Source organism: Entelurus aequoreus, linkage group LG23 (assembly GCF_033978785.1).
Source record: "Entelurus aequoreus isolate RoL-2023_Sb linkage group LG23, RoL_Eaeq_v1.1, whole genome shotgun sequence".
Lineage (NCBI taxonomy): Eukaryota > Metazoa > Chordata > Actinopteri > Syngnathiformes > Syngnathidae > Entelurus > Entelurus aequoreus.
The window spans coordinates 8,070,411-8,096,244 of NC_084753.1; the positions used below are offsets into that span (position 1 = coordinate 8,070,411).

The 25,834-nt window shown below is 41.6% G+C and overlaps 1 protein-coding gene across 2 annotated transcripts in view; it reads right to left on the minus strand.

Annotated features, from left to right (window-relative positions):
• Window positions 1-4,356: 4,356 nt before the first annotated feature.
• Window positions 4,357-25,834, minus strand: part of LOC133640967 (disheveled-associated activator of morphogenesis 1-like) — a 64,541-nt gene continuing 43,063 nt past the window's right edge. Inside the window, exons 17-27 of one of the 2 annotated variants that reach the window (XM_062034705.1) lie at window positions 24,920-25,027; window positions 24,727-24,836; window positions 24,486-24,570; window positions 20,124-20,230; window positions 17,570-17,658; window positions 15,014-15,182; window positions 13,405-13,512; window positions 10,361-10,421; window positions 10,149-10,283; window positions 6,926-7,096; window positions 4,357-5,012 (exon numbers count right to left, since the gene is read on the minus strand). In XM_062034705.1, the coding sequence (XP_061890689.1) occupies window positions 4,860-5,012; window positions 6,926-7,096; window positions 10,149-10,283; window positions 10,361-10,421; window positions 13,405-13,512; window positions 15,014-15,182; window positions 17,570-17,658; window positions 20,124-20,230; window positions 24,486-24,570; window positions 24,727-24,836; window positions 24,920-25,027 (1,296 nt within the window). In that variant the 3' untranslated portion in view covers window positions 4,357-4,859. Of the gene's footprint in view, window positions 5,013-6,925; window positions 7,097-10,148; window positions 10,284-10,360; window positions 10,422-12,679; window positions 12,971-13,404; window positions 13,513-15,013; window positions 15,183-17,569; window positions 17,659-20,123; window positions 20,231-24,485; window positions 24,571-24,726; window positions 24,837-24,919; window positions 25,028-25,834 lie in introns of those variants that run through there. The other variant, XM_062034706.1, reaches the window with a different exon arrangement.

The window sequence follows — 25,834 nt, forward strand, 5'->3', positions numbered from 1 at the left end:
TTGACATCCTGCCTACAGTCCACGGTCTAAAACTTCAAAAAGTTTTACTATTGTTTTTGTGTTTTTATTATCTATACCTCTCCATGTTAGAACATCCGTAGACTGATATCTGGCTTATATACAAGACCCAAAAGCAGTGAAGTTGTCACGTTATGTAAATGGTAAATAAAAAGAGAATACAACAAATCCTTTTCAACTTATATTCAATTGAATAGACTGCAAAGACAAGATATTTCATAATAATCATGAACTTAGAATGTAATGGCAGCAACTCATTGCAAAAAAGTTGTCACAGGGGCATTTTTACCAGTGTGTTACATGGCCTTTCCTTTTAACAACACTCAGTAAAGGTTTGGGAACTGAGGAGACACATTTTGGAAGTGGAATTCTTCCCCATTCTTGCTTGATGTACAGCTTAAGTTGTTCAACAGTCTCCCTTCTCATATTTTAGCCTTCACACATTTTCAATGTCTGGACTACAGGCAGGCCAGTCTAGTACCCGCACTCTTTTACTACGAAGCCACACTGTTGTAACACCTGACTTGGCATTGTCTTGCTGAAATAAGCAGGGGCGTCCATGATAACAACATATGTTGCTCCAAAAGCTGTATGTACCTTTCAGCAATAATGGCGCCTTCACAGATGTGTAAATTACCCATGTCTTGGCCACTAATACACCCCCATACCATCACAGGTGCTGGCTTTTACACTTTGCGCCTAGAAGAGTCCGGATGTTTTTTTCCCTCATTGGTCCGGAGGACACGACGTCTACAGTTTCCAAAAACAATTTGAAATGTGGACTCGTCAGACCACAGAACACTTTCCCACTTTGCATCAGTCCATCTTAGATGAGCTCGGGCCCAGCGAAGCCGGCGGCGTTTCTGGGTGTTGTTGATAAATGGCTTTGGCTTTGCATAGTAGAGTTTTAACTTGCACTTACAGGTGTAGCGACCAACTGTAGTTACTGACAGTGGTTTTCTGACGTGGTCCTGATCCCATGTGGTGATATCCTTTACACACTGATGACGCTGAGGGATCCAAGGTCACGGGCATTGCCGCTTACGTGCAGTGATTTCTCCAGATTGTCTGAACCTTTTGATGATATTACGGAGCGTAGATGGTGAAATCCCTAAATTCCTTGCAAGAGCTGGTTGAGAAATGTTGTTCTTCAACAATTTGCTCAGGCATTTGTTGACAAAGTGGTGACCCTCGCCCCGTCCTTGTTTGTGAATGACTGAGCATTCCATGGAAGCTGCTTTTAAGCCTTTTTATTGTCATCCAGGCTCGCTTATTTGATCTCAAATTGGTTTTAAAATACAGATAAAAAGCAAGCTAATGGTTTTCTCTCATTCAAGAGTGCTACTGGAAAATATTCCAAATATTGTAACATCAAATAGAAACCCCATAGAGCAGGTTTTCAATGACAAGTACTTGGGTTTTACTCGTGATCAGGAGCTTTCATTTGAAGCCCACATTAACAACTTGGCCTCTAAGCTTAGGGTAAAGCGTCCAAGTTCATACGATGGAAATAAAATAAAATAAAATAAAGACTGCTCCTAAAATACATATAGGTACATATAATGTATACATATTTGGAACAAACATTTTTTTATTAACACATTGGTTACACAACTTCATGTATGTGGAAATAGCTTAGTGTGAAGCACCATTTGTATTTGTTGTATTTAGCTTGTTGTATGCACATCAATCTACACTAACACATGGGGTAACATTTCATATTTCAAATCACATTATAATTCTTTAACACGGCAATTATTTACTGTTAAGACATACTTCCGGCCGGGTGTACTGACAATGCATAAACTTGATTCCCATTTTATTATTTAACTGGAATTTTGAAAACCTGTTTTTCTGCTAAAATCAGAAACATTCGCCACACCCTTAATGTTCTCTAAAAATATCTAATAGCTTGGGAGGACTTTTTCACAAGCCAATGCCCTTTTGAGGTGAATAGCGAGAGGTAGAATACACCCTGGACACTGACCATAGACTTTTTACACACTTCACTTTCACTATTTTCCTAGCAAATTCCCAAAGGTTTCTTCAAAATTAATTTTTTTTCATCTCCCTGGCTTTCTATTGAATTATTTTTGACCTAATATCAAGTCTGACTTATTCATGTCTGTTGACATGGCATTAATCAATGTGCTAGGTTACCACGCCCCAGAAAACATAGGGCCGGGGCCGACTGTTCGGCCGAAAAACATCTGTTTTTCAGCTGTGGTACTCAGTTGTAACACACTTTACCACCACTTGTGGCAGTAATGACCATATCAAAACAAACAGAAGAAGTCTTGAGCTAAAGTTTTAAAGGCCTACTGAGATGATTTTTTTTTATTTAAACGGGAATAGCAGATCCATTCTATGTGTCATACTTGATCATTTCGCGATATTGCCATATTTTTGCTGAAAGGATTTAGTAGAGAAAATCGACGATAAAGTTCGCAACTTTTGCTCGCTGATAAAAAAAAGCCTTGCCTGTAGCGGAAGTAGCTTGACGTCACAGGAGCTAGTATTCCTCACAATTCCCCGTTGTTTACAATGGAGCGAGAGAGATTCAGACCGAGAAAGTGACGATTACCCCATTAATTTGAGCGAGGATGAAAGATTCGTAGATGAGGAACGTTACAGTGAAGGACTTGAGAGGCAGCGATGGACGTATCTTTTTTCGCTCTGACCGTAACTTAGGTACAAGCTGGCTCATTGGATTCCACACTCTCTCCTTTTTCTATTGTAGATCACAGATTTGTATTTTAAACCACCTGGGATACTATATCCTCTTGAAAATGAGAGTCGAGAACGTGAAATGGACATTCAGTGCCTTTTATCTCCACGACAATACATCGGCGAAATGCTTAAGCTACGAGCTAACGTGATAGCATCGTGCTTTAACTGCATATAGAAACAAAAAAATAAAGCCCTGACTGGAAGGATAGATAGAAAATCAACAATACTATTAAACCGTGGACATGTAAATACACGGTTAATGCTTTCCAGGCTGGCGAAGGTTAACAATGCTGTGCTAACGACGCCATTGAAGCTAACTTAGCAACTTAGCAACGGGACCTCACAGAGCTATGCTAAAAACATTAGCTCTCCACCTACGCCAGCCAGCCCTCATCTACTCATCAACACCCGTGCTCACCTGCGTTCCAGCGATCGGCAGAAGGACAAAGGACTTCACCCGATGCGTTTGGCGGCCCGGAGACGTAGGAAGTCAAGGTGAGGTCGGCGGCTAGCACAGCTAGCGCTCCAACAAAGTCCTCCTGGTTGTGTTGCTGTAGTCCGCTGCTAATACACCGATCCCACCTACAACTGTCTTCTTTGCAGCCTTCATTGTTCATTAAACAAATTGCAAAAGATGTCCAGAATACTGTGGAATTATGAAATGAAAACAGAGCTTTTTGTATAGGATTCTACGGGGTACCATAACTTCCGTTACTCGGACTTCGTCACGCGCATACGTCATCATACCGCGACGTTTCAGCCGGATATTTCCCGGGAAGTTTTAAAAATCACTTTATAAGTTAACCCGGCCGTATTGGCATGTGTTGCAATGTTAAGATTTCATCATTGATATATAAACTATCAGACTGCGTGGTCACTAGTAGTGGCTTTCAGTAGGCCTTTAAAGTTTAAGTGCAAAAAGTATGACTATGTATTCTTTAGCGGTATATTTGATTAGTATTTATTTTGTAATCAGCCTGACCTAAGCCTTCATAATAATATTTGATTAACATTTGTATCATTTGACAAGGTTTATACTGATGAACTGTAAGTAGGATAGATATAATTATTGAATGCCATTCAAATCAAGAGTAAGATGACTAATTCAGTGTTAGTATTTGAGTGGGCCCCTAGGTCAAAAAGGTGAAGTATCCCTGGTTTACAATGTGTGTTTATTGTCTGTAGGTAGACCAGTTCCAAACAACACGATTATAATTTCATAATTGTATTCCTGTTTTTTGCTTGGAATATTTGAAAAATGAAAACTCAGTCATTTACTCACCTTCTTACCGAGATTTAGTTTTTTGTAAATGATATGATTTGCTAAAAACTTCTTCACAGCAACAACGTGAGTAAAAGGCTGCTTTTGTATTTATTTTTTATCATTGTAAATGTCAATATGTACAGAATGTATGTACTAATTAATAACGACATTGTATTTCATCTATTTTACATCATGTTTAACCAAATAAGGTGATACACCTTTCAATATTGGAGTATTTTTCTTTCTGTTATTTCTAATTACTAAAGTCAGATAACGAATATTGAAATTACATTCTCAATTTGTTCTCATATTTCTGAAATATGAGCTATGAGAGCTTTGGTAAGACATTTAAGAGAAATAATCAAGACATGAGAGAGACATACGATAAATATGTATATTTTAGTGGTGATATTTTGTAAAATTGGTCTCAAACATGTCATTTTCTTTACTTTAATACTCCTTCAAAATAAGTGAGACATAATCGAGACCAGTAGCATACACATTTGATCACTCCTCACTTGTCAAATATTGCTCAAATGGTTATCGCAACTCAACTTTGTCTCAATGATCACAGAACGAGACAAGTAGGAGAAGCTCAAATTGATCTGAAGATACATTTTTGCTGTAGGTGCACAGCCTAATTCATTCATTCACCGGGTTTCAATAAATGACTCGAAATTGTGTGGTCCAGTGAAAACCCAAATGACTGAGAGTTGCTTACTACCTAGGTAAACAGTTACTGGTGGTTAACGTTTCTGGGATTGTTGGTAGAAAAGGGCTGTTGTGTAGTGTTGTATTGTTTACACAAAGTGTCCCATCGAGGTGCTACGGTCAGTCTTGTTGCTGGTCAAAGGTTTCGTACCGCCAAAGTTCTTTTGCGGTCCTTGTCAAACACTTTACCAGAGCGAAGTGCAGACACCAAGTCGTCAAAGTCGCCATTCTCCTCGCCTTCCACGTTTATTTGAGCTTTCCTTGCCTTCTGCTCCCGGTCTTTCTTCATCTGGAGGGTAGAGGGATGACAAAACATCCATGATTTAAGACGTGCGTTTCTCGAAATACAAATTTGTGGAAAAGGTGAGCAAGTGCACTTTCTATTGCCCATGATGGTGGATGGTGTGACGTGGAAACCGGTGGAAACCTTGACCGGCTTGTTGTCCACCAGCCAACACCAACAACCAACCAGAAGCTAAGCAACAAATAGTTTTATCTAAAAGGGGAACTGCGCTTCATACTGAAGAGAAGCGATGGACAGGCCAGCCGCCCACGGCGCCTCAAAAATGGAGTCCCCCAAGGATCAGTACTGGCCCCATTGCTCTTCAACCTACATATCAGCGATCTGCCCTCCACAACATCAAGGCAGTACGGATACTTACATTCAGACAGAAACTGGTCAACAGTAGAGGAGACCCTAACCTCAGACATGTCACAAATAGCATGGTACCTGAAAACGTTCATTCTTAAATTGAGTGTTGTGAAAACAACCTCCACAGCAAGGACGCCCGCCGCCAACTCACAGTTAAAGTCAACGGGACACCCCTGCCGCACCACCCAACTCCCACATACCTCGGAGTGAAACTGGATAGGCAGCTGATGTACAAACACCTTCAATCGTTGCGTGCCAGTCTCCTTCAAGAATAACCTCCAACGCCGACTAGCAGGCTCATCTTGGGGAGCAAGCGCCTCCACCTTAAGAACCAGCGCCCTTGCCCTGGTGTACAGCGTGGCAGAATATGCCTCCCCTGCATGGTGCCGCAGCACACATGCCAAGAAACCTGACATCACTCTCAACGAAACCATGAGGATTGTCACCGGCTGCCTGAAACCCACCCCAACAGAGTTCCTCCCGGTACTATCTGGCATCGCACTAGCCGCCCTACGCAGAGAAAACCACACACACACAGACTTGTGAGTAAGGCCTCACAGGATCCAACCCATCTCCTGCACAAACTTGTAGCAGACTCCCAGCAGACTCCAAACGCCCAACCTCCCGCCACCCAGCAACTCTTGGTGGACCCAAATTCAACACACTTGAAGCATGGACAACCATCTGGCAGGAGACCCCCCGACCCCCTCAACTCTCAGTCAACCCAAATACAAGCCTACCACCGGGCGCTGACCTTCCTCGCAAGAACTGGTCAACACTAAACCGGATACGGACGGGTTTTGGCCGATTCAACGCCAACATGCACCGCTGGGGTCTGCGCCATTCAGCAGCCTGCCCATGCGGCGCCGAGGAACAGACCGCCCACCACATCACCCACGAGTGCCCCACCTTTCCCACACCCAATGACCTGGACCTCGATAATCTGAGCACTGACACAGTGAGCTGGCTACAGGAAGTAAGAAGACAGTTTTAATTTAAACACCTACTGCGGGCCAGATTACTAACGTTGGAGGGCTGGATTCGTAGTTCCGGGACCCCTGGTTTAAACCATTCCTCAATGAATTCCATGTACTGGTGGTATACTAAATGTCTTACGTGTTGTACAGTACATGTATACCAATGTTTTAAATACAAAATGTTCTTTGAGGTTATATATTTCTTCTCTTGTTGTCCAAATGTTGGACCATTAATCCTCTGTTTTACCAGCGATGTTTGTCACTTTATGGAGACAAACTGGGGGTAACAGATTGGTATCACTATGAATCTTGAAAGGGACATTTCTTCTGGTACTCAGTACCATTGGCGCCCATGGCGTGCGGTCCTTTTCTCGACGTTATATATGTGGATTTAAGCAATTGAACCTGTGAAAGTATTATTCATGTTGGGTTTCAAAGTGAAGTACAAAAGCATCCAGTTTGTTATGTATGTACTGTGTCAAATAATATACATCAGCTAGTCATCACCATGATCTGTGATCATGCACCTTTGTTACTGTTCTGTTCTCAGGTGAAGTGGAAGTGTTCTCTCACCTTCTCTTGCACCAGCGCCCGTTTTTCCTCCTCTTCTTTACGTCTGGCAACGTCTTCATTGGCCCGTTTGGCCTCTGAGAATGCGGAGAGGAACATGTCGAAGACCCCGAAGAAGTCGTCCGGTTGAAGTGTGGACACGTCTTCACCAAAGTACCGCAATGCTTTGCCAAGCTTGACAAATGAAATAGGAGAACGAGTGAGACGAAGGCAACGAAAACCATTAGATTATTTTACATTTCAAAGAATGGACAATTGTGGTTTGGCTGGGGCATGTCAGGCTTGTCACTGACAGGTTGGTTATGTGTTAGTTTTTCCTCTATGTTTGAGTTTTATTTCCTGTCAGCGCTTTTATTTTGGTTCAGTTTCCTGCTTGTCTCCCTGAGCGCTGTTTCCCCTCACCTGCGACTGATCGCCAGCCTTGCCACACCTGGTGTCATTCAGCCGGCTACTATTTATACCTGCCTCACCCTCCAGTCAGTGCTGGAGTATTGTTAGCTGTTTCCTGGTTCCTGTTTGCTGTTTCCAGTTTGCCTGTTTCCTGGTTCCTGATTCCTGTTTTCCTGCATTTTATTTTTGATATTAAAAGTCATGTTTTCCTGCATCAAGCCTGCCATCTCTGCATCTTGGGGTTCGTCACCAACAATTCCGGACACTCCAGAAACTTTGATCTTTACTGCTGAACATAAGAAATGTGCGTGGACATTATCAGTCAATGCAAGTCCGTTATCTGCGACAAGAGTTAAAAGGCAGAAAGCAGTTGCTTTGGAGCCATTTAAAACCAAACTTGTGTGTCATGGTGAGACGATACTAGTGATAGTGAGCTAACTGACTCCTAACTGTAACTGCGGATTACCTCTTGAAGAAATGTGAGGAACTAAAGAGCTGCTCCAGGTGGAACAATGTTAGTTTGGTGGGTCTTCCAGGGCTTTGAGGGCCCTCGTCCCAATGACTTCATGACAAACTCCTTTTGGACTGGGCCAACCGCACTTTGCGTGCTGTGCCTAAAAAATGGCAAACTGCTTTGTCCACTTGTTGTTTGGGTTCATCTATTTCAAATCCAGAACCATTTTCTATGCCAAGCTGGTGAAGCTTGCCGGCTCTCCTACATGGGCAAGAGGATCTCGAGATTACCCTGATGGTGGCTCGGAAATAAGCCAATATTTTCTCCAGACGTTTGGTCTCCCCTAAAGAGAACCCTACCCAACGGCCAGACCCATAAGTTGGAAAACTTAGCACAGGCAGCAGATTTTGTGGAGAAGAACATGAAAATGCAGTTGCTCCAACACTGTTATCTTGGGCCTTGAAGACTACAATTCCCAGTAGTGTGAGATATCTTCCATGAACGCTATCGTGACACGTTGGGCGGTCAAACCATTTCGCTGCTTAATGTCCTTTGTGTTTCAGTTATGTGGTTTCTTCTGTCATTTTTTACTGGGGTTTTTCCATGTACAGGTATATGCCTCTTTGCTTTCTGTTTTATTCCACTAAGGCTGCCTTACCTGGGTTAAAGCCCAAGAGCCCCACCCATTCAGGGTCCCCCGATGTTGGCGTCGGAATGGAATGATTGGTGTTCATAGCTTTCAATCACAGACAGCCTCGTCTAGCGAGTGTGTACTCCCTCTCTCTCGGCTACCTTGTTTTTTCCACCCGCTCTTATCGGGGTGGTAGACCAGCGTACTACTATTGAGCTAAAACACGGGCAATCTCCCTTCTATTACACTCACTGACGTGCATGCGCCTATCCCGAAGGGGGCAGGGTTTACATTATGAAATTAATTCACACTAACCCAGTTACTTTCTGAAATGTCACTTAACTTGAGATGAACGAGTGTCCTCCTACGAAGTCTCAGACTGAGTTGATAAACAGCAATCATGTTTTGGAAGCCAAAATTAGATTAAGGATGGACACATAGTGCAAAGGTTAGGGTGCACAGAAAACATAGGATGGCGTTTTTCAGTGCGGAACTGGAGTTTGACTCCAGATCCAGAATGGAGAAATAAAAAATAATTGTTTGGAAAAATGTCAGAGTAAAAGCAAGAAGAAATTAAAGCTGCAAGCAGCGATGGACGGGACCCACTTTGAGGGCTCATAAAATCCAAACCGGAGCAGTAATTAAAACTCTTTCATCAAATTTTAATCAGAAGGGTTCAATCTCTCTCCTGTGCTAATTTGAAGCCGACACGACAAACGCGCTCAGAGGAGATAATGTTTGAAAAAAGGTGACTGTTTTTACACAACTTTTGTTTTGAAGGGGGAATTGCAAACTTCCTGTTGATTTTTGCTGGGGGTTGTCAGTGTATGAAATATTGGTCTAAGTGAGACCCACATAGAGGTTTTTGTTTCATGTCTCTACGATATTCCTACTGGGAGTTACAGGCAGTTTTGTCTGTGTTTTCTTCTTGAGTTTTGTGGTTTGGTTTTTTGATTAGATCGCAATTTTTGCCCGTCCTGATGTGTGTGTCCAATTTGGTGGGTTTTGAAGCATGTTAAGGGGGTCAAATTACAGCTCAAAGAGTCGGCAGTATAATAATAAAACGCTAGAAATACAATAGGGTCCTCTGTCCCAAAGAGACTCGGTCCCTAACTAAGTATCCCATAATAACAGAAACCAGAATAGGAAATGCATGGAAGGACATTTTGAATCAACATAACTCTAATGGCCGAGTGGTTAGCATGTTAGCATGGCTGCACAGTCAGGAGATCAAGAGTTGCCATCTCCCCTCGCATCAAGGACGTTCCTATATTTGTATTCTATTATTGGGGCGGCATGGCGTAGTGGGTTCATTCACACAATAATTAAAAACGTGCGCTCTACAGCCCGGTAATTTGGGTAATACCATACCTGAAAAGTATCCGTATATGTAACGGTGAACATTGGTTGAAGAAACATTAGTCAAGTGAATATGTTGACGTAAATAAAGTTAAAGTACCAATGATAGTCACACACACACTAGGTGTGGTGAAATTTGTCTTTTGCATTTGACCCATCCCCTTGTTCACCCCCTGGGAGGTGAGGGGAGCAGTGAGCAGCAGCGGTGCCGCGCCCTGGAATCATTTTTGGTGATTTAACTCCCAATTCCAGCAGCAGGGAGGTAATGGGTCCCATTTTTATAGTCTTTGGTATGACTTGGCCGGGGGTTTGAACTCACAACCTACCCATCTCAGGGCGGACACTCTAACCACTGAGTAGGTATAAATAACTGCAACCCGGATTTTGCTCACCAGTTCCTTTGCCTCACCGAAAGCCTCGAGGACATGGGACAAGTTGAGGGAGGCCACAGTCATGAACTGACTGACCACAGGGACAAATCTGTCATCTGGACCCAGAGAAGGCTGGGCTCGCTGGTACTGGAGCTCCTGTGAAGGAGTGGACAGTATGCATCACACCAACAATCTATTTTTTTTGGGGGGGGGGGAATGACAAATGTACTCACAGCTTCAACACTTTGGATGCCAGATCGCAGATTATTGATGTCTTTCTCCAATTCCATCATACTGACAAGATGAAATAAACAGAAGAGTAAAATGAGTCAATGAAGTAAAGGATGTAGAGTCATTATCTTATCTGATCAGCTTTGATATCTGAGCCTTCTAGAGAGCAATGACAATGTCCAGTAATTATACTGGCTTTTAGTGTCCATACCAATATGTTGGTACCAAAAGTGTATTTCAATACTTTGATACTTTTCTGAATAAAAGGGACCACAAAAAATGTCATTATTGTCTTTACTGCAACAAAAAATGTTAGTGTACATGAAACATATGTTTATTATTGTCATTTAGTCCTTAAATAAAATAGTGAACATACTAGACAACTTGTCTTTTAGTAGTAAGTAAACAAACAAATAAAAACCGTTTCCAGTGAGGGTTGGACTCCGCCAAGGCTGCCCTTTGTCACCCATTCTGTTCTTAACTTTTATGGACAGAATTTGTAGGCACCGTCAGGGCGTTGAGGGGATCTGGTTTGGTGGCTGCAGGATTAGGTCTCTGCTTTTTGCAGATGATGTGGTCCTGATGGCTTCAACTGGCCAGGATCTTCAGCTCTCACTGGATCAGTTCGCAGCCGAGTGTGAAGCGACTGGGATGAGAATCAGCACCTCCAAGTCCGAGTCCATGGTTCTCGCCCGGAAAAGGGTGGAGTGCCATCTCCGGGTTGGGGAGGAGACCCTGCCCCAAGTGGAGGAGTTCAAGTACCTCGAAGTCTTGTTCACGAGTGAGGGAAGAGTGGATCGTGAGATTGACAGGCGGATCGGTGCAGCGTTTTCAGTAATGCGGACACCGTATCGATCCGTTGTGGTGAAGAAGGAGCTGAGCCGGAAGGCAAAGCTCTCAATTTACCGGTCGATCTACGTTCCCATCCTCACCTATGGTCATGAGCTTTGGGTTATGACCGAAAGGACAAGATCACGGGTACAAGCGGCCCAAATGAGTTTCCTCCGCCGGGTGGCGGGTCTCTCCCTTAGAGATAGGGTGAGAAGCTCTGTCATCCGGGGGGAGCTCAGAGTAAAGCCGCTGCTCCTCCACATGGAGAGGAGCCAGATGAGGTGGTTCGGGCATCTGGTCAGGATGCCACTTGAACGCCTCCATAGGGAGGTGTTTCGGGCACGTCCGACTCGTAGGAGGCCACGGGGAAGACCCAGGACACGTTGGGTAGACTATGTCTCCCGGCTGGCCTGGGAACACCACGGGATCCCCCGGGAGGACCTGGACGAAGTGGCTGGGGAGAGGGTAGTCTGGGCTTCCTTACTTAGGCTGCTGCCCCCGCGACCCAACCATCGGATAAGCGGAAGAAGATGGATGGATGGATGGATGTATAAACAAAGACTCCTAATTAGTCTGCTGACGTATGCAGTAACATATTGGGTCATTTATCATTGTTAGAATAATCATATATAAGTTATCACACAACTCTTATGCTTAAAGGCCGTTGCTATAGTTATTCTCTATTGTGCTCAAGCTGTACTTTTATTTCCGTGCAAAGGCACACCACTTGCTATCTTCCACTGCAAGTTGCCTCGCAGCAGCAGTTTCTGTTTTCCAGCCTGCTAAACGGCCAAGGACCTCAACGAAGATAAGGCGACAGCGCACGGACAAAAGCCGAGCCAAGGCGAAATGACGAGGCTCGGCACATTTGTATTCTGAATAATCACGTATTGTGTCTACTGAGCTGCTTGCGTAATATGTATCCCCTCCCTTTAGAAGCAGCCTCAGCGATGTTAACTAGGGAACTCCTGAATGAATAGAGGAGCGCGGGGGCTATACCTTAGAGCGTGGTGGGAGACTGTAACTGAGTGTGCAGCACCATACGTTTCTCCTCATGGGCAAAATTGTACCCTGTCTTTGCGGGATTCCTTGCTTCTTGTTCTGTCTAATAGATAGTTCGGTGCTTAAACCTGTCAATCATTCTATTATTTTGTCAACATTATGAGGGACAAACTGTAAAAATTGATTTTTAATCCACTTGTTAATATCTGCTTATTTTCTGTTTTAACATGTTCTATCTACACTTCTGTTAAAATGTAATAATCACTTATTCTTCTCTTCTTTGATACTTTACATTAGTTTTGGATGATATCACACATTTAGTCATCGATCCGATACCAAGTAGTTACAGGATCTTACATTGGTCATATTCAAAGTCCTTTTGTGTCCTGACTTTATAAACGTAATGTGAATTTTAAAAATATAGTACCAGATATGAACCATTAGTATCGCGGTACTATACTAGTACCAGTATACCGTACAACCCTATATTCAATGTATTGTATCTGTGAAAAAGAGTTTATTCAATAGTCCTGCCTCTTTGGAATGGTTGAGATAGAGACGGTAGAAAAAGAGAGAAAACTCCGGGGAAGGGATGAGAAAACAACAACAGGTGTGTGTCCATGAGAGACAAGTAGGGAGTTTGTTGTGTCTTCGCCGCACTGTCCTTCGGGAGAGTCTCCAAGCCAGGGAAACAATCCAAGTTAGAATGTTTTGTATGCGAGTGAAAATAAAATTAGCTTTTCACTCTAAATTGTCTATGACTGGTCCTCAAATTCATCCTGCGGGGCAGACAATCTGATGTTATCCAAATCATATTTATTGAATCAAAGTATTAATTTTTATTTAGGAGAAACTCAAATAACAGAATAGCGTGCAAAGGTTAGTTTATTCCAGCAATTAGATTTACAAGGTGAAACTAATATTTGACATAGGCACATAACATGCAGCTCAATATATTTCAAGCCTTCTTTTGATATAATTTTGACGATTATGGCTTACAATTTTTTTTTTTATAGACAATATGTATCCAATATACTAAAATATCAAAAACAAATACAACAAATTAATAATGAGACTTGAGTAGTAGATGGTCCCTATTGAATATTACAGCTCTATTTTGATGAATAGATATAAGGAATTGAAACAATATTACAAACTTGCTGTATTTAAAAGGCCACCATTCAACCATGCACCAATTTATGTATGTACTTACTTCACTTTCGCAGCCTCGGGCACATTTTGCAACTCTTCACTGAGGTCCACCACCATGGGAAAGGCTCTCTCCAGAACATTCACAATGTAGTTGAGCAGACTGAAGTTTCTGCAAAAGCACAGTTACACACATTTATTACAACTATCCACACCATTCAAGTAAATGGTTTTGGTGGTCACATTTCAAGAAAGCTAAGGACTTCTTTCTTCACTTACATTTTTATTGTGTGAATTCCTGAGAACCAGTATTGTTCACATTTGATTTTAGTTTAATTATTTTGTCAGGCAAAACAAAGGTCCTATACTGCAATCAAGCCAGTCACAGATTATTCATAAAATATAGTTTAAATTCACGTGATGTCACGTCCGTCTCATTTAATATTTGAGATTCGAAGTGGTGGGTCAGCGAGCGTCTGGTAGGTAGCGTTCTGGGCGGGATTTTACCTTTCTTGGAGAAAAACGCCTTATGCTTGCATTGTTTTAGGCAGTTGGAACCGTTCAAATCGCGAAAAGGATCAATGTTTACTCAGAGTTCCTTTAGAGGCAAGCAAGAAGGGCGAAAAATGTCGAGATTTTACGAAAAACAAGAACAAAGTGTCACGCACTCCAATCCAAGGGAGCAGATCGAGTCGCAGAACGCACAAGAACGCCCGATATCTTGATATTATTTGTATTTTATCTGGTTTCGAAGTTCTTAAAATGCATTTTTGCAACAAGTATTCTGTAAACCACCAACTGGGCAAGCCTAAATAAGAGAAATCAAATGTGAGCAAAACCTAAAAGAATTAAGTTTTTACCAAAGACAGAAATCACAGATTTCAGGACATACACAATGTTGAGACCTTTTGTTATATTTCGATAAAGACGGGGAAAAACAAACACGGCTGCAGACGTGAAGTTAAATCTTGAAATGCAACCTTACCCGAGCAAAAAACGATGCATGATTTATGTGCAACCTACTAATAAAAGTCTCAATCAATCAATCAATCAATCAATCAATCAATCAATCAATCCGGGGGAAGCCTTGATACCAATGTCCTTGACCCAGCCATTCACAAAGAAGTTGTAGACTTTCATGCTTTTCCAAGTTTCCATCTGTTTTGTCGTGTGGAATGATGTCTGGAGCACCAGATAGTTCGACATGTCTGGGAACGCGGCCAACAGATAATCCGAGATATCACTCGACAAATCTTTTTTGAAAATGTTTAGCGATAGTTTCCAGTGCATAGTTTGAATTTTTTGATCGTATCTGTTTTTAGTGGTAAGATCTAGGCTCCTTGCATACTCACATAGTTCGCACTCTGTTAGCTGCACAGTAGCCATTTGGTTTGGTGGCACACCACGTTGTTTATGTCTGTTCAAAAGTCACTTGCATAATGCTCTCATGTATTTACGAATCTGCTGCAAAAATAATACTCTCGCCAAAGTTTGTTGAACCATACTTGCCAGATTAGGCCCCATGGCCGATAGTTTAATAGCCCTGACCTAAATACGATTCGACTTGGTAGTTAAATGATCAGTTTCAACAAATAACATTAGCATGAGCAATATCAGGATTTAATCAGTTAGTCAGTTGATTATTGGCACATGCTTTCAAATGTTAACCATACTTGTGAGTACTTGACTTGGTGTCAGCAATCTTGTTCAGACTAGAGACTTTAAATCCATAAGCATTTCCTCGCTGCCCTTTGTTCATGTAGTTCCCGAAGGCTAGAACCACCTCTAACAGTTGATGGAGAGTTCGGCTCTTCATGACCTCCCTGGATGCAAGACATAGAGCTGAAAAACAAACACAAAGAGACACTGTTACAGACTCTAAATTGACCAACAGATACAATACAAAGTGCATAGTGGCAGTGGACCAAAGGTAAATAAAACTGATTGACAACCAGGGACATGTGTGTCTTCTGATAATCAATCAGGAAGGTGAGGGTACCATTGTATAGACCAGAGGGGAAGTGGGGCGATGACCGCAGACCTTGGCTCTGAGTCCCTGCAACCAGCGGGGAAAATTCAGGTGGTGGTGCTGCAACTGGCATGGTGGAAAATGGACGTGGGTCGGGCACTGCAGTGCTGAATGAAAAAGACGAGCACGAACTAACCACCCGTATAGCCGGCGGAGTGGAGGACCAGCCATTCTTGAAGGGCAAGCGCGGGTCCGGCGCCATTGCAACAGATGAGAAGGACTGCAGTGAGTCGGATGACTCAGCAGCCGAAGAAGGAAGAGGAGGACAAGTGCGGGATGCACGCTTTGTCAGCAAGTCAAAATAGTTCTGCTTCTGCAGCGAGCACAGAGGGCATGCACAGAATATCTGTCTCTGCAGCAGACGAGGCGGTGGCCTCGCCGTGGGAGGAGGAAGCAATGCAAATGTCTTAGACCGTCCAGTCAAGTTAATTTTAACTGGTACAACAAAACGATACTGTGTTTCCCTAGGGATATTAAAACACCACACAAATGTTAACATCTTTTTCATCTGACATACTGCAGCAAGAGTACCAAGTAGAGATGCAGTACGTCAGAATGCTCTCCACCACTCCTCTGTAGAAGGTCCTGAGGAACCTGGTGGGTAGAGAGTCTCATTTCAGCTTCCTCAAAAAGTAAAGCCTCTGCTTGGCCAGTTCTGTGATCTTAAGAGTGTTATTCTTTCATTTGTGGCCTTGTGGGATCTTCACTGAGGAACTGGAAGCTCTCCATTTTCTCCACATTGCGGGCTCGGGCCGCAACTTTTGGAAGTCCACAATCATCCCTTTTGTTTTCTCCAAATTGAGCACAGTCTCTCAAGAGAACCCCTTGGATGGAGATGCAGTGGCATCACGGGATAACCCACCAGGAACCCTTCCTTTTTCGGCACGAGCCCCTGTTTAAATGAGCTGTGCCCCAGTATCAGGGGCGGACTGGAAATCAAGAATGCAGGGAGTTTTTCCCAATGGGCCGGTGATTGGAAAAAAAAATAACATCCTAAAACGCAGTTGTATTTCTCACACATTTATTTGCATAACACTTGTTTGTAACCTGCTACTCGGGACGGTAGCAAACACCAGCCCCCTATCCTCTGCTCTGAGGAGCAGGTGAACACAAGTAGTTTTTCCTTAGGTGCACGACACTGAGCGCACAGTGCAGTGAGTACAATAAAAGTTAATCCCGGACAATGCTCCGATGGAGGGGGGGGGATCAGTTTGGAGCCAGTAAAAAACTCTCGCCACAATATTAACAAATGTTATGAGACACAGAAAACACGTTTGGCTCTCTGGCACTGCTCCATGCACCTTCACACCACAAGGGGGTTAAGCAGTGATGAAGGTCCGGGGCGGGGTTGGGATATGTGTGCATATCAGTGTGTAGCAGTCCTTGAGTGTGTGTGTGAGTTATATGTATAGCTCTACCACTGTGCTAGACTCACTGGGATGTTTACGCACAGCCTGGTCAAGGCCATTTGCAGAGGGAGTCGAATTGTAAATAAGGATTGTTGTTGTTTCGGGCAACTCGACACATTCCAATGGTTTATCTGATTCTAATGGTCTGTTCTGTCTTTCCAGTTAATCAAGCTTGGCATTTGAAAAGCCTGTGAGATGTAATTCAGTTAAATTCCGAGCTCGATCGCCGCGGTCCGTGTGCCCACGCAAGCCTTTGGGCTCCTCATACAGCTGCCATTGTCTTCCAAATTTGTCGATCCACCAAAACAAAGCTCGATCCAATCAGCAGGTGCCAGGTTATCACAGTTCCAAACAGATGGATATCTTCCACGTCCACCGTTCCATTCCTCCAATTAGTCCCTCATGTATCCAACAGCCAATGTTCCGTCAAACAGGCAAGTTCCCCCCCAACCGCTGCTTCTCCTCGAGAAGATCTTGCCAATGGAGTTGAGAGTCCAGATTACCAATTCCATGTTTAGATTTCGGAGAACAGCGCAGAAAGAGAGGCTCTTAAAGTTAAGACAAGACAAGAGAAGACCAAGAAGAAGGCAGAGGAGATGCAGAGAGGGAGGAGGTGTGACCGCCTTTGTCAAGAGCCAGAGAGAAAGGTAAGGTGGTAACGAATGGCATCGCACAGAAAAGGGAAACAATGAAACAAAACCCACTGGAACGGATAGAATACAAAACATTGTTGAGGGATCATGACAGTGTGAAGATTGTTGTCTTCCATTTGTCACAACATTTTGTAATACCTTTGATTTTAAGTTTGATGTCGGCCACTCGTTCGGCAAACGTCTTCTTAAAGAACAGAGACAAAAGTCTCTGTTGATAGTGGTTAATCCTGGAAGGGAAGGATCACACATTAGAGTAAGTCAACTCAAACATGAATGGTAATGATGACAGATGATATGGACATAACTACATTTGGATCACCGGGTCGTTACATCAACCAATCTGTTCTTTGCAGCTATCGCAGATTTGACTCTTGTGGGAAGAGTTCTTACACACTTTTGTATCGGGAGTGGTTGCCGATTAAAGAGCATTTGTGAGGTCAGAAGTCATTGAATTTGATGAGAAACGCCTTGTTTCTCTTGGTCACAAAAGTGGAAATGTGCTTAGAAATGCGATGGTTTTAATTTGAAGAACCAGAGAACTAGCGTCCTCTGCAGTCGATATTTGTCTTTTGATAACAGGGCAGTGTTTTTCCTCCCAAAAAAATACGTGGTCCAAGACAAATAAACACTGCAGAGGATAAACTAGCACAGTATGTATATATACATGTATGTATATACTCCCGACACCTGAACAGTTTTTTCCCCTCGGCCATCAACAATAACTCCTAACAGCAGCTCCTTGAATTCCTTCTAAGTCTATCTGATAGCTCAGTTACAGCTCATGTTATTACCAAATATGTGTTTTATGTTGCACGGTTGCACCAAGAAAAATTCCTAGTTTGTGAACCTGTTCTCAAACAATGGCAATAAAACTATTCTGATTCTGATTATATATATATATATATATATATATATATATATATATATATATATATATATATATATATATATATATATATATATATATATATATATATATATATATATATATATGTATATATATATATATATATATATATATATGTCTTAATTAGATTATCCAAAAAATAGTGCTCGATACCGTGGTAGAGCGTAATATGTATGTGTGGGAAAAAAATCACAAGACTATTTCATCTCTACAGGCCTGTTTCATGAGGGATTTCCTCAATCCTCAGGAGATTTTTTCTCCTGAGGATTGAGGAAATCCCTCATGAAACAGGCCTGTAGAGATGAAATAGTCTTGTGATTTTTTTCCCACACATACATATATATATATATATATATATATATATATATATAGTCGAGGTTACTGTGGTTTATCCGTTATACAGTGCTCAATACCGGGGTAGAGAGGAATATACGTTAGGTCAGGAAAAACCCAGAGGCTGTTTCGCAGGTTTCCCTGTGTGGAAGTTGCCCTCTGGTGGGTTCTCCTGATCACAAATAGACCTTCTCGTGAGCCCGGTAGTCAGGTTTAACAATGTCTTTATTTCGGCCATATGTGCCAGAACAGCACTCTGCTCAGCAACTTTCCAGTCCTGCTGCTGCTCTGCTCTCCGTCTCTCTTGGCGTTGGTCTCGGGCGTGCGGAGCGTCTGGCTCGAACTCCCCTCGTGTGTCTCGGCCCCGGCTGCTGCTGATAAGCATGGCAGGTGATTGGAGGATCGACCCCAGCTGGGTAATCCAATCACCTGCCAGCTGTGCTTTGAGCCCGGTCCTTACACACCCCATTCCTGCAGCAGATGCGCAGACCACGCCCCCCTCCACACCCTGCTCTTCAGGGAAAAATCCCCTGAAGAGCAGGGAAACCTATATATATATATATATATATATATATACAGAGTATAACGATTAATCGATACATAGATATATATCGATTTATATTACTAAATTTATATTACTACATTTCACGTATATCAATCTGTGCTCCGCAAGTTTGCCTTCCAAGAGATAGGTATTGATCCAATATTGTTTTAAAAGAGAATCGACTGAGTTTATCGATACTAGAAGAAAGAAAACCTTGGATTCAAGAACGGCAGACTTTAGATCAAATTTAGCAATTATAATAATACAGATTTTAAAACTAACAAACACATATATCTATTTTCTTGTCTGTGGCGTCATCCATCCATCCATTTTCTACCGCTTGTCCCTTTCGGGGTGGCAGGGCGGTGCTGGAGCCTATCTCAGCTGCATTCGGGCGGAAGGCGGGGTACACCCTGGACAAGTCGCCACCTCATCGCAGGGCCAACACAGACAGACAGACAACATTCACACACTAGGGACCATTTAGTGTTGCCAATCAACCTATCCCCAGGTGCATGTCTTTGGAGGTGGGAGGGGCCTATCCCCAGGTGCATGTCTTTGGAGGTGGGAGGGGCCTATCCCCAGGTGCATGTCTTTGGAGGTGGGAGGGGCCTATCCCCAGGTGCATGTCTTTGGAGGTGGGAGGAAGCCAGAGTACCTGGAGGGAACCCACGCAGTCACGGGGAGAACATGCAAACTCCACACAGAAAGATCCCGAGCGCAGGATCGAACCCAGGACCTTCGTATTGTGAGGCAGACGCACTAACCCCTCTACCACCGTGCCGCCTATATATATATATATATATATATATATATATATATACTTTTTTTTTTTTTTTTTTTTTTTTAATACAATAGATAAAGGAACTAATTTCCATAAACCAAATACATTCCAATGAGTTGTGTACCTGCTCATATCATACAGGAAGCGGTCTGCTTTGGCCATACGCTCCACTTCATGCTTGTGGTCCTCCAATAGCTCAATGTCACTTTTGTCCGGAACATATTTCAGAAGCTTTAACACACAAACAAGAACGTAACGTTATAAATACATTCATCATTTACTGTACTGCGTATCGCTAAAAGACAGAAAAGGGAGAATGGACGCATTTTGGTGTAAAAAGTCAAGATAAAGGTGAAGTTATAACACTGAAACACCCTCAGGAAAAGGTGCTTTAACACATGCGGCTAACATCCATCCACAGTGTTTTAGCTACTTCTAAATCACTAATCCTGGTATCCATGGTGACAAATAAAGTAAGTTTCCTGCAAGTAGCATTATCACTTGAGGACGAGGAATAGCTAAACATGCTTCACTACACAGCGTAGGAGGATACAATAGCTCACCGGCGTCACAATGTAAACAAATGCCATGGGTGGATCTACACCTGACATCCACTGTAATGATACCAAGTACAATAGCGTATCTAGTCAATACTACAATGATTACATCGATATTTTTTATCGTCACAAAATCTTAAAATTCATATTATGTTTATAAAGTCAGTAAATACGTCCCTGGACACATGAGGACTTTGAATATGACCAATGTCTGGTCCTGTAACTACTTGGTATCGCATCGATACCTAAAAGTGTGGTATCATCCCAAACTAATGTAAAGTATCAAAGAAGAGAAGAATAAGTGATTATTACATTTTAACAGAAGTGTAGATAGAACATGTTAAAACAGAAAGTAAGCAGATATTAACAGTAAATGAACAAGTAGATTAATACTCAATTTTTTACAGTTTGTCCCTCATAATGTGTACAAAATAATAGGTGTATAAATGACACAATATGTTACTGCATAGACTAATTAGGAGTCTTTGTTTGTTTACTTACTACTAAAAGACAAGTTGTCTAGTATGTTCAACATTTTATTGAAGGACTAAATGACAATAATAAACATATGTTTCATGTACACTAACATTTGTTGTTACCATAAAGACAATAATGACTTTTTTGTGGTCCCCTTTATTTAGAAAAGTATCTAAATACATGTTGGTAGCGGTACCAGAATATAAGTATGTAGACAACACTACTCTGCATAGTGCAATTGTTAATGCGCAATACTTATTATTTATTGCTATTTTTTTGTTGTTTTTTTAATTGCGTTTTACTTCTGTTATTGTATGTAAACACCTGCACTGCAACAATAGCATGTTACCTATTGTGGGATGAATAGGTACATCTATCCATCCATCCATCCATCTAGCTATCCATCTAGCTATCCATCTATCTATCTTTCTGTCCATCTATCCATCCATCTATCCATCCATCCATCCATCCATCCATCTAGCTATCCATCTATCTATCTTTCTGTCCATCTATCCATCCATCTATCCATCCATCCATCCATCCATCCATCCATCTAGCTATCCATCTATCTATCTTTCTGTCCATCTATCCATCCATCCATCCATCTAGCTATCCATCTATCTATCTTTCTGTCCATCTATCCATCCATCCATCCATCCATCCATCCATCCATTTATCTATCCATCTATCTATCTCTGTCCATCTATCCATCCACCCATCTATCTATCTATCCATCCATCCATCTAACCATCCATCTATCTATCTTTCTGTCCATCTATCCATCATTCCATCCATCTATCTATCCATCATTCCATCCATCCATCCATCTATCCATCTATCCATCATTCCATCTATCTATCTATCCATCCATCTATCCATCCACCCATCCATCCACAAATCTATCTATCCATCTATCTATCTATCCATCCATCCATCCATCTCTGTCCATCTATCCACCCATCTATCTACCCATCCACCCATCTATCTATCTATCCATCCACCCATCCATCTATCTATCCATCCACCCATCTATCTATCCATCCACCCATCTATCTATCTATCCATCTATCTATCCATCTATCTATCCATCCATCCATCTATCTATCCATCCACCCATCTATCTATCAATCTATCTAGCTATCCATCTATCTATCTTTCTGTCCATCTATCCATCCACCCACCCATCCATCCATCCACCCATCCATCTATCCACAAATCTATTTATCCACCCATCTATCTATCTATCCACCCATCTATCTATCTATCTATCTATCTATCTATCTATCTATCTATCTATCTATCTATCTATCTATCTATCTATCTATCTATCTATCTATCTATCTATCTATCTATCTATCTATCTATCTATCTATCTATCCATCCACCCATCTATCTATCCACTCATCTATCTATCCACCCACCCATCCATCTATCCATCCATCCATCCATCCATCCATCCATCCATCCATCCATCCATCCATCCGTGTTAATGAAGTGAAATTACGTCTGAAAACTTTAAATAAGTTGACTTCTTGCCAATTGGGACCTTTCAAAGTGTAAAATACGATCCGACTTGAAAACAGAGCAATTTATTTTGCAAGTAAGCCGTATTAAAAAGCCGTAGTATTTCTGTGTTGTTGCACGACTCCCTTACATACATATATATATATTATCTGAATTGAAGTGCCTTGTTGCGGTGACCGACACATTTAGAATCTGTGCGTACGGTATTTTTTGCACAGGGATGCGAAACCCTAGGTCGTGGCGTTCTGGAAAATGACATTTTCTTGGATGAACACAGATGGAGCCTGCTGTTGTGGCTGGACGTTCCGCTGCTGCTACGCATCCTGTGGAAATCTAGCGTTAGAGGCCAGGAAAGTAGGTGTTTGTCTGTTGCCATATAGTACAACAATACCAATAGTTAGAACAATTACACAATGGGATTCATCCGAATACAAAAGCCAAAAGCAGTGAAGTTGTCACGTTGTGTAAATGGTAAATAAAAAGAGAATACAACAAATTCTTTTCAACTTATATTCAATTGAATAGACTGCAAAGACAAGATATTTCATGTTCACCCTGAGAAACTTTGGTATTTTCTGCAAATATTCGCTCATTTGGAATTTGATGCCTGCAACAGGTTTCAAAAAAGCTGGCACAAGTGGCAAAAAAGTGGAGGAATGCTCATCAAAGACTTATTTGGAACATCCCACAGGTGAACAGGCTAATTGGGAACAGGTGGGTGCCATGATTGGGTATAAAAGTAGATTCCATGAAATGCTCAGTCGTTCACAAACAAGGACGGGGCGAGGGTCACCACTTTGTCAACAAATGCCTGAGCAAATTGTTGAAGAACAACATTTCTCAACAAGGAATTTAGGGATTTCACCATCTACGCTCCGTAATATCATCAAAAGGTTCAGACAATCTGGAGGAATCACTGCACGGAAGCGGCAAAGCTGAAAACCAACATTGACCAACATCAGTGTGTAAAGGATATCACCACATTGGCTCAGGAACACTTCAGAAAACCACTGTCAGTAACTACAGTTGGTCGCTACATCTGTAAGTGCAAGTTAAAACTCTACTATGCAAAGCCAAAGCCATGTATCAACAACACCCAGAAACGCTTCGCTGGGCCCGAGCTCATGTAAGATTTCTCTGAAATAGTCTTCACATATATGTCTAAATCTGTGAGAGAACTTCTCCTTTGCCAAGACATTCCATCCGCCTGACAGTTGTGGTTGACCAAGATTCTGTAGTGATGTCACAGCAGATACTCAGATCAATATCTGATTAATGACTGATGATTAGTGACTGTCACACACCTGGAACAACAGCACCCACCCCATACAGCACCACATACATAGTACCCCATACAGCACCACATACATAGTACCCCATACAGCACCACATACATAGTACCCCATACAGCACCACATACATAGTACCCCATAGAGCACCACATACATAGTACCCCATAGAGCACCACATACATAGTACCCCATACAGCACCACATACATAGTACCCCATAGAGCACCACATACATAGTACCCCATACAGCACCACATACATAGTACCCCATACAGCACCACATACATAGAACCCCATACAGCACCACATACATAGTACCCCATACAGCACCACATACATAGTACCCCATACAGCACCACATACATAGTACCCCATAGAGCACCACATACATAGTACCCCATACAGCACCACATACATAGTACCCCATACAGCACCACATACATAGTACCCCATACAGCACCACATACATAGTACCCCATACAGCACCACATACATAGTACCCCATACAGCACCACATACATAGTACCCCATACAGCACCACATACATAGTACCCCATACAGCACCACATACATAGTACCCCATACAGCACCACATACATAGAATGTATTGTGCTCATATTGGCAAAGAGGAAGTGACCTGCTCAAGCATGTCTTTAGGCACGTCCTCCTGGTCATCCATGGTCAGGATTGCTGAGCGGATTTCCTCATTGGTCAGTTTAAGTCTGGAGCAACATTAAAAAAAGATAACATTATTTATACAATTGGCAAAATTAACCAATATTTATAGTTTTTCATGCTGGATTCAGGTTTCTTAATCAACTTCTTATATGTACTGTGTGTATATATATATATATATATATATATATATACAGACTGACCGTGACAGCAGGATGTTGCAGTTCTGTGCTCTGCGGCCATCAATCAAAGAAAGTTCCCTCTCTCTCTCCCTCTCCCTCCTCACTACGGCGACATCATCTCCACTTTCTTTCTGTGCATGGTGGGAAAGTGCAACACCATTGCTGAATCCACATGCAGATGTCTGAAGGTGAAACATCAACCGTGTCAACTGACCTGTGACCTCTGGTAGGCTGAGAACGTGTGCTGGAATTCCTCAAGGTCAAGAACTTGGAAGACTTGGAGGTCGTCAATGTCAGTCCAGATGGTGCCTTCAATCTTGCTCTGACAAAACAATCACAGACAACAATCACTTTTCATCATCAATAATCAGAAGTAAACTTTCATATGTAAAGATGGGACCAATACAAAAAAACAAACATTGTCACAGTCCTAAAATACTCTTGTATTTATTTATTTATGTATATATATATATATATATATATATATATATATATATATATATATACATATATAAACATATATACATACATACATACACATACATACATACATACATATTTATATATGTACTGTACATATATGTATATATATATACACATATACTGTATAATCATATATACATACAAATTTAAACATATATACATACATACATACATACATACATACATACATACATACATATATATTTATATATGTACTGTACGTATATGTATATATATATATACACATATACTGTATAATCATATATACATACATATATAAACATATATACATACATACATACATACATACATATATATATATACACATACATATCATCCCTACAAGCCTGTTTCCCTGCTCGTTAGGATATTCTGCTCTACCCTGGTATTGAGCAATGTATAACGAATAAACCACATAAATATCTATATATATCTATATATATATATATATATATATATGTACATATTTATAGTGTATATACAGTATGTATATACATATATATATATATACATACATATATATACTGTATATATGCATAAATATATATGTACATAATTATAGTGTATATATGTATATGTATAGATATATACATATACATATATGTATATATATACACATATAGTGTATACATGTGTATATATGTAT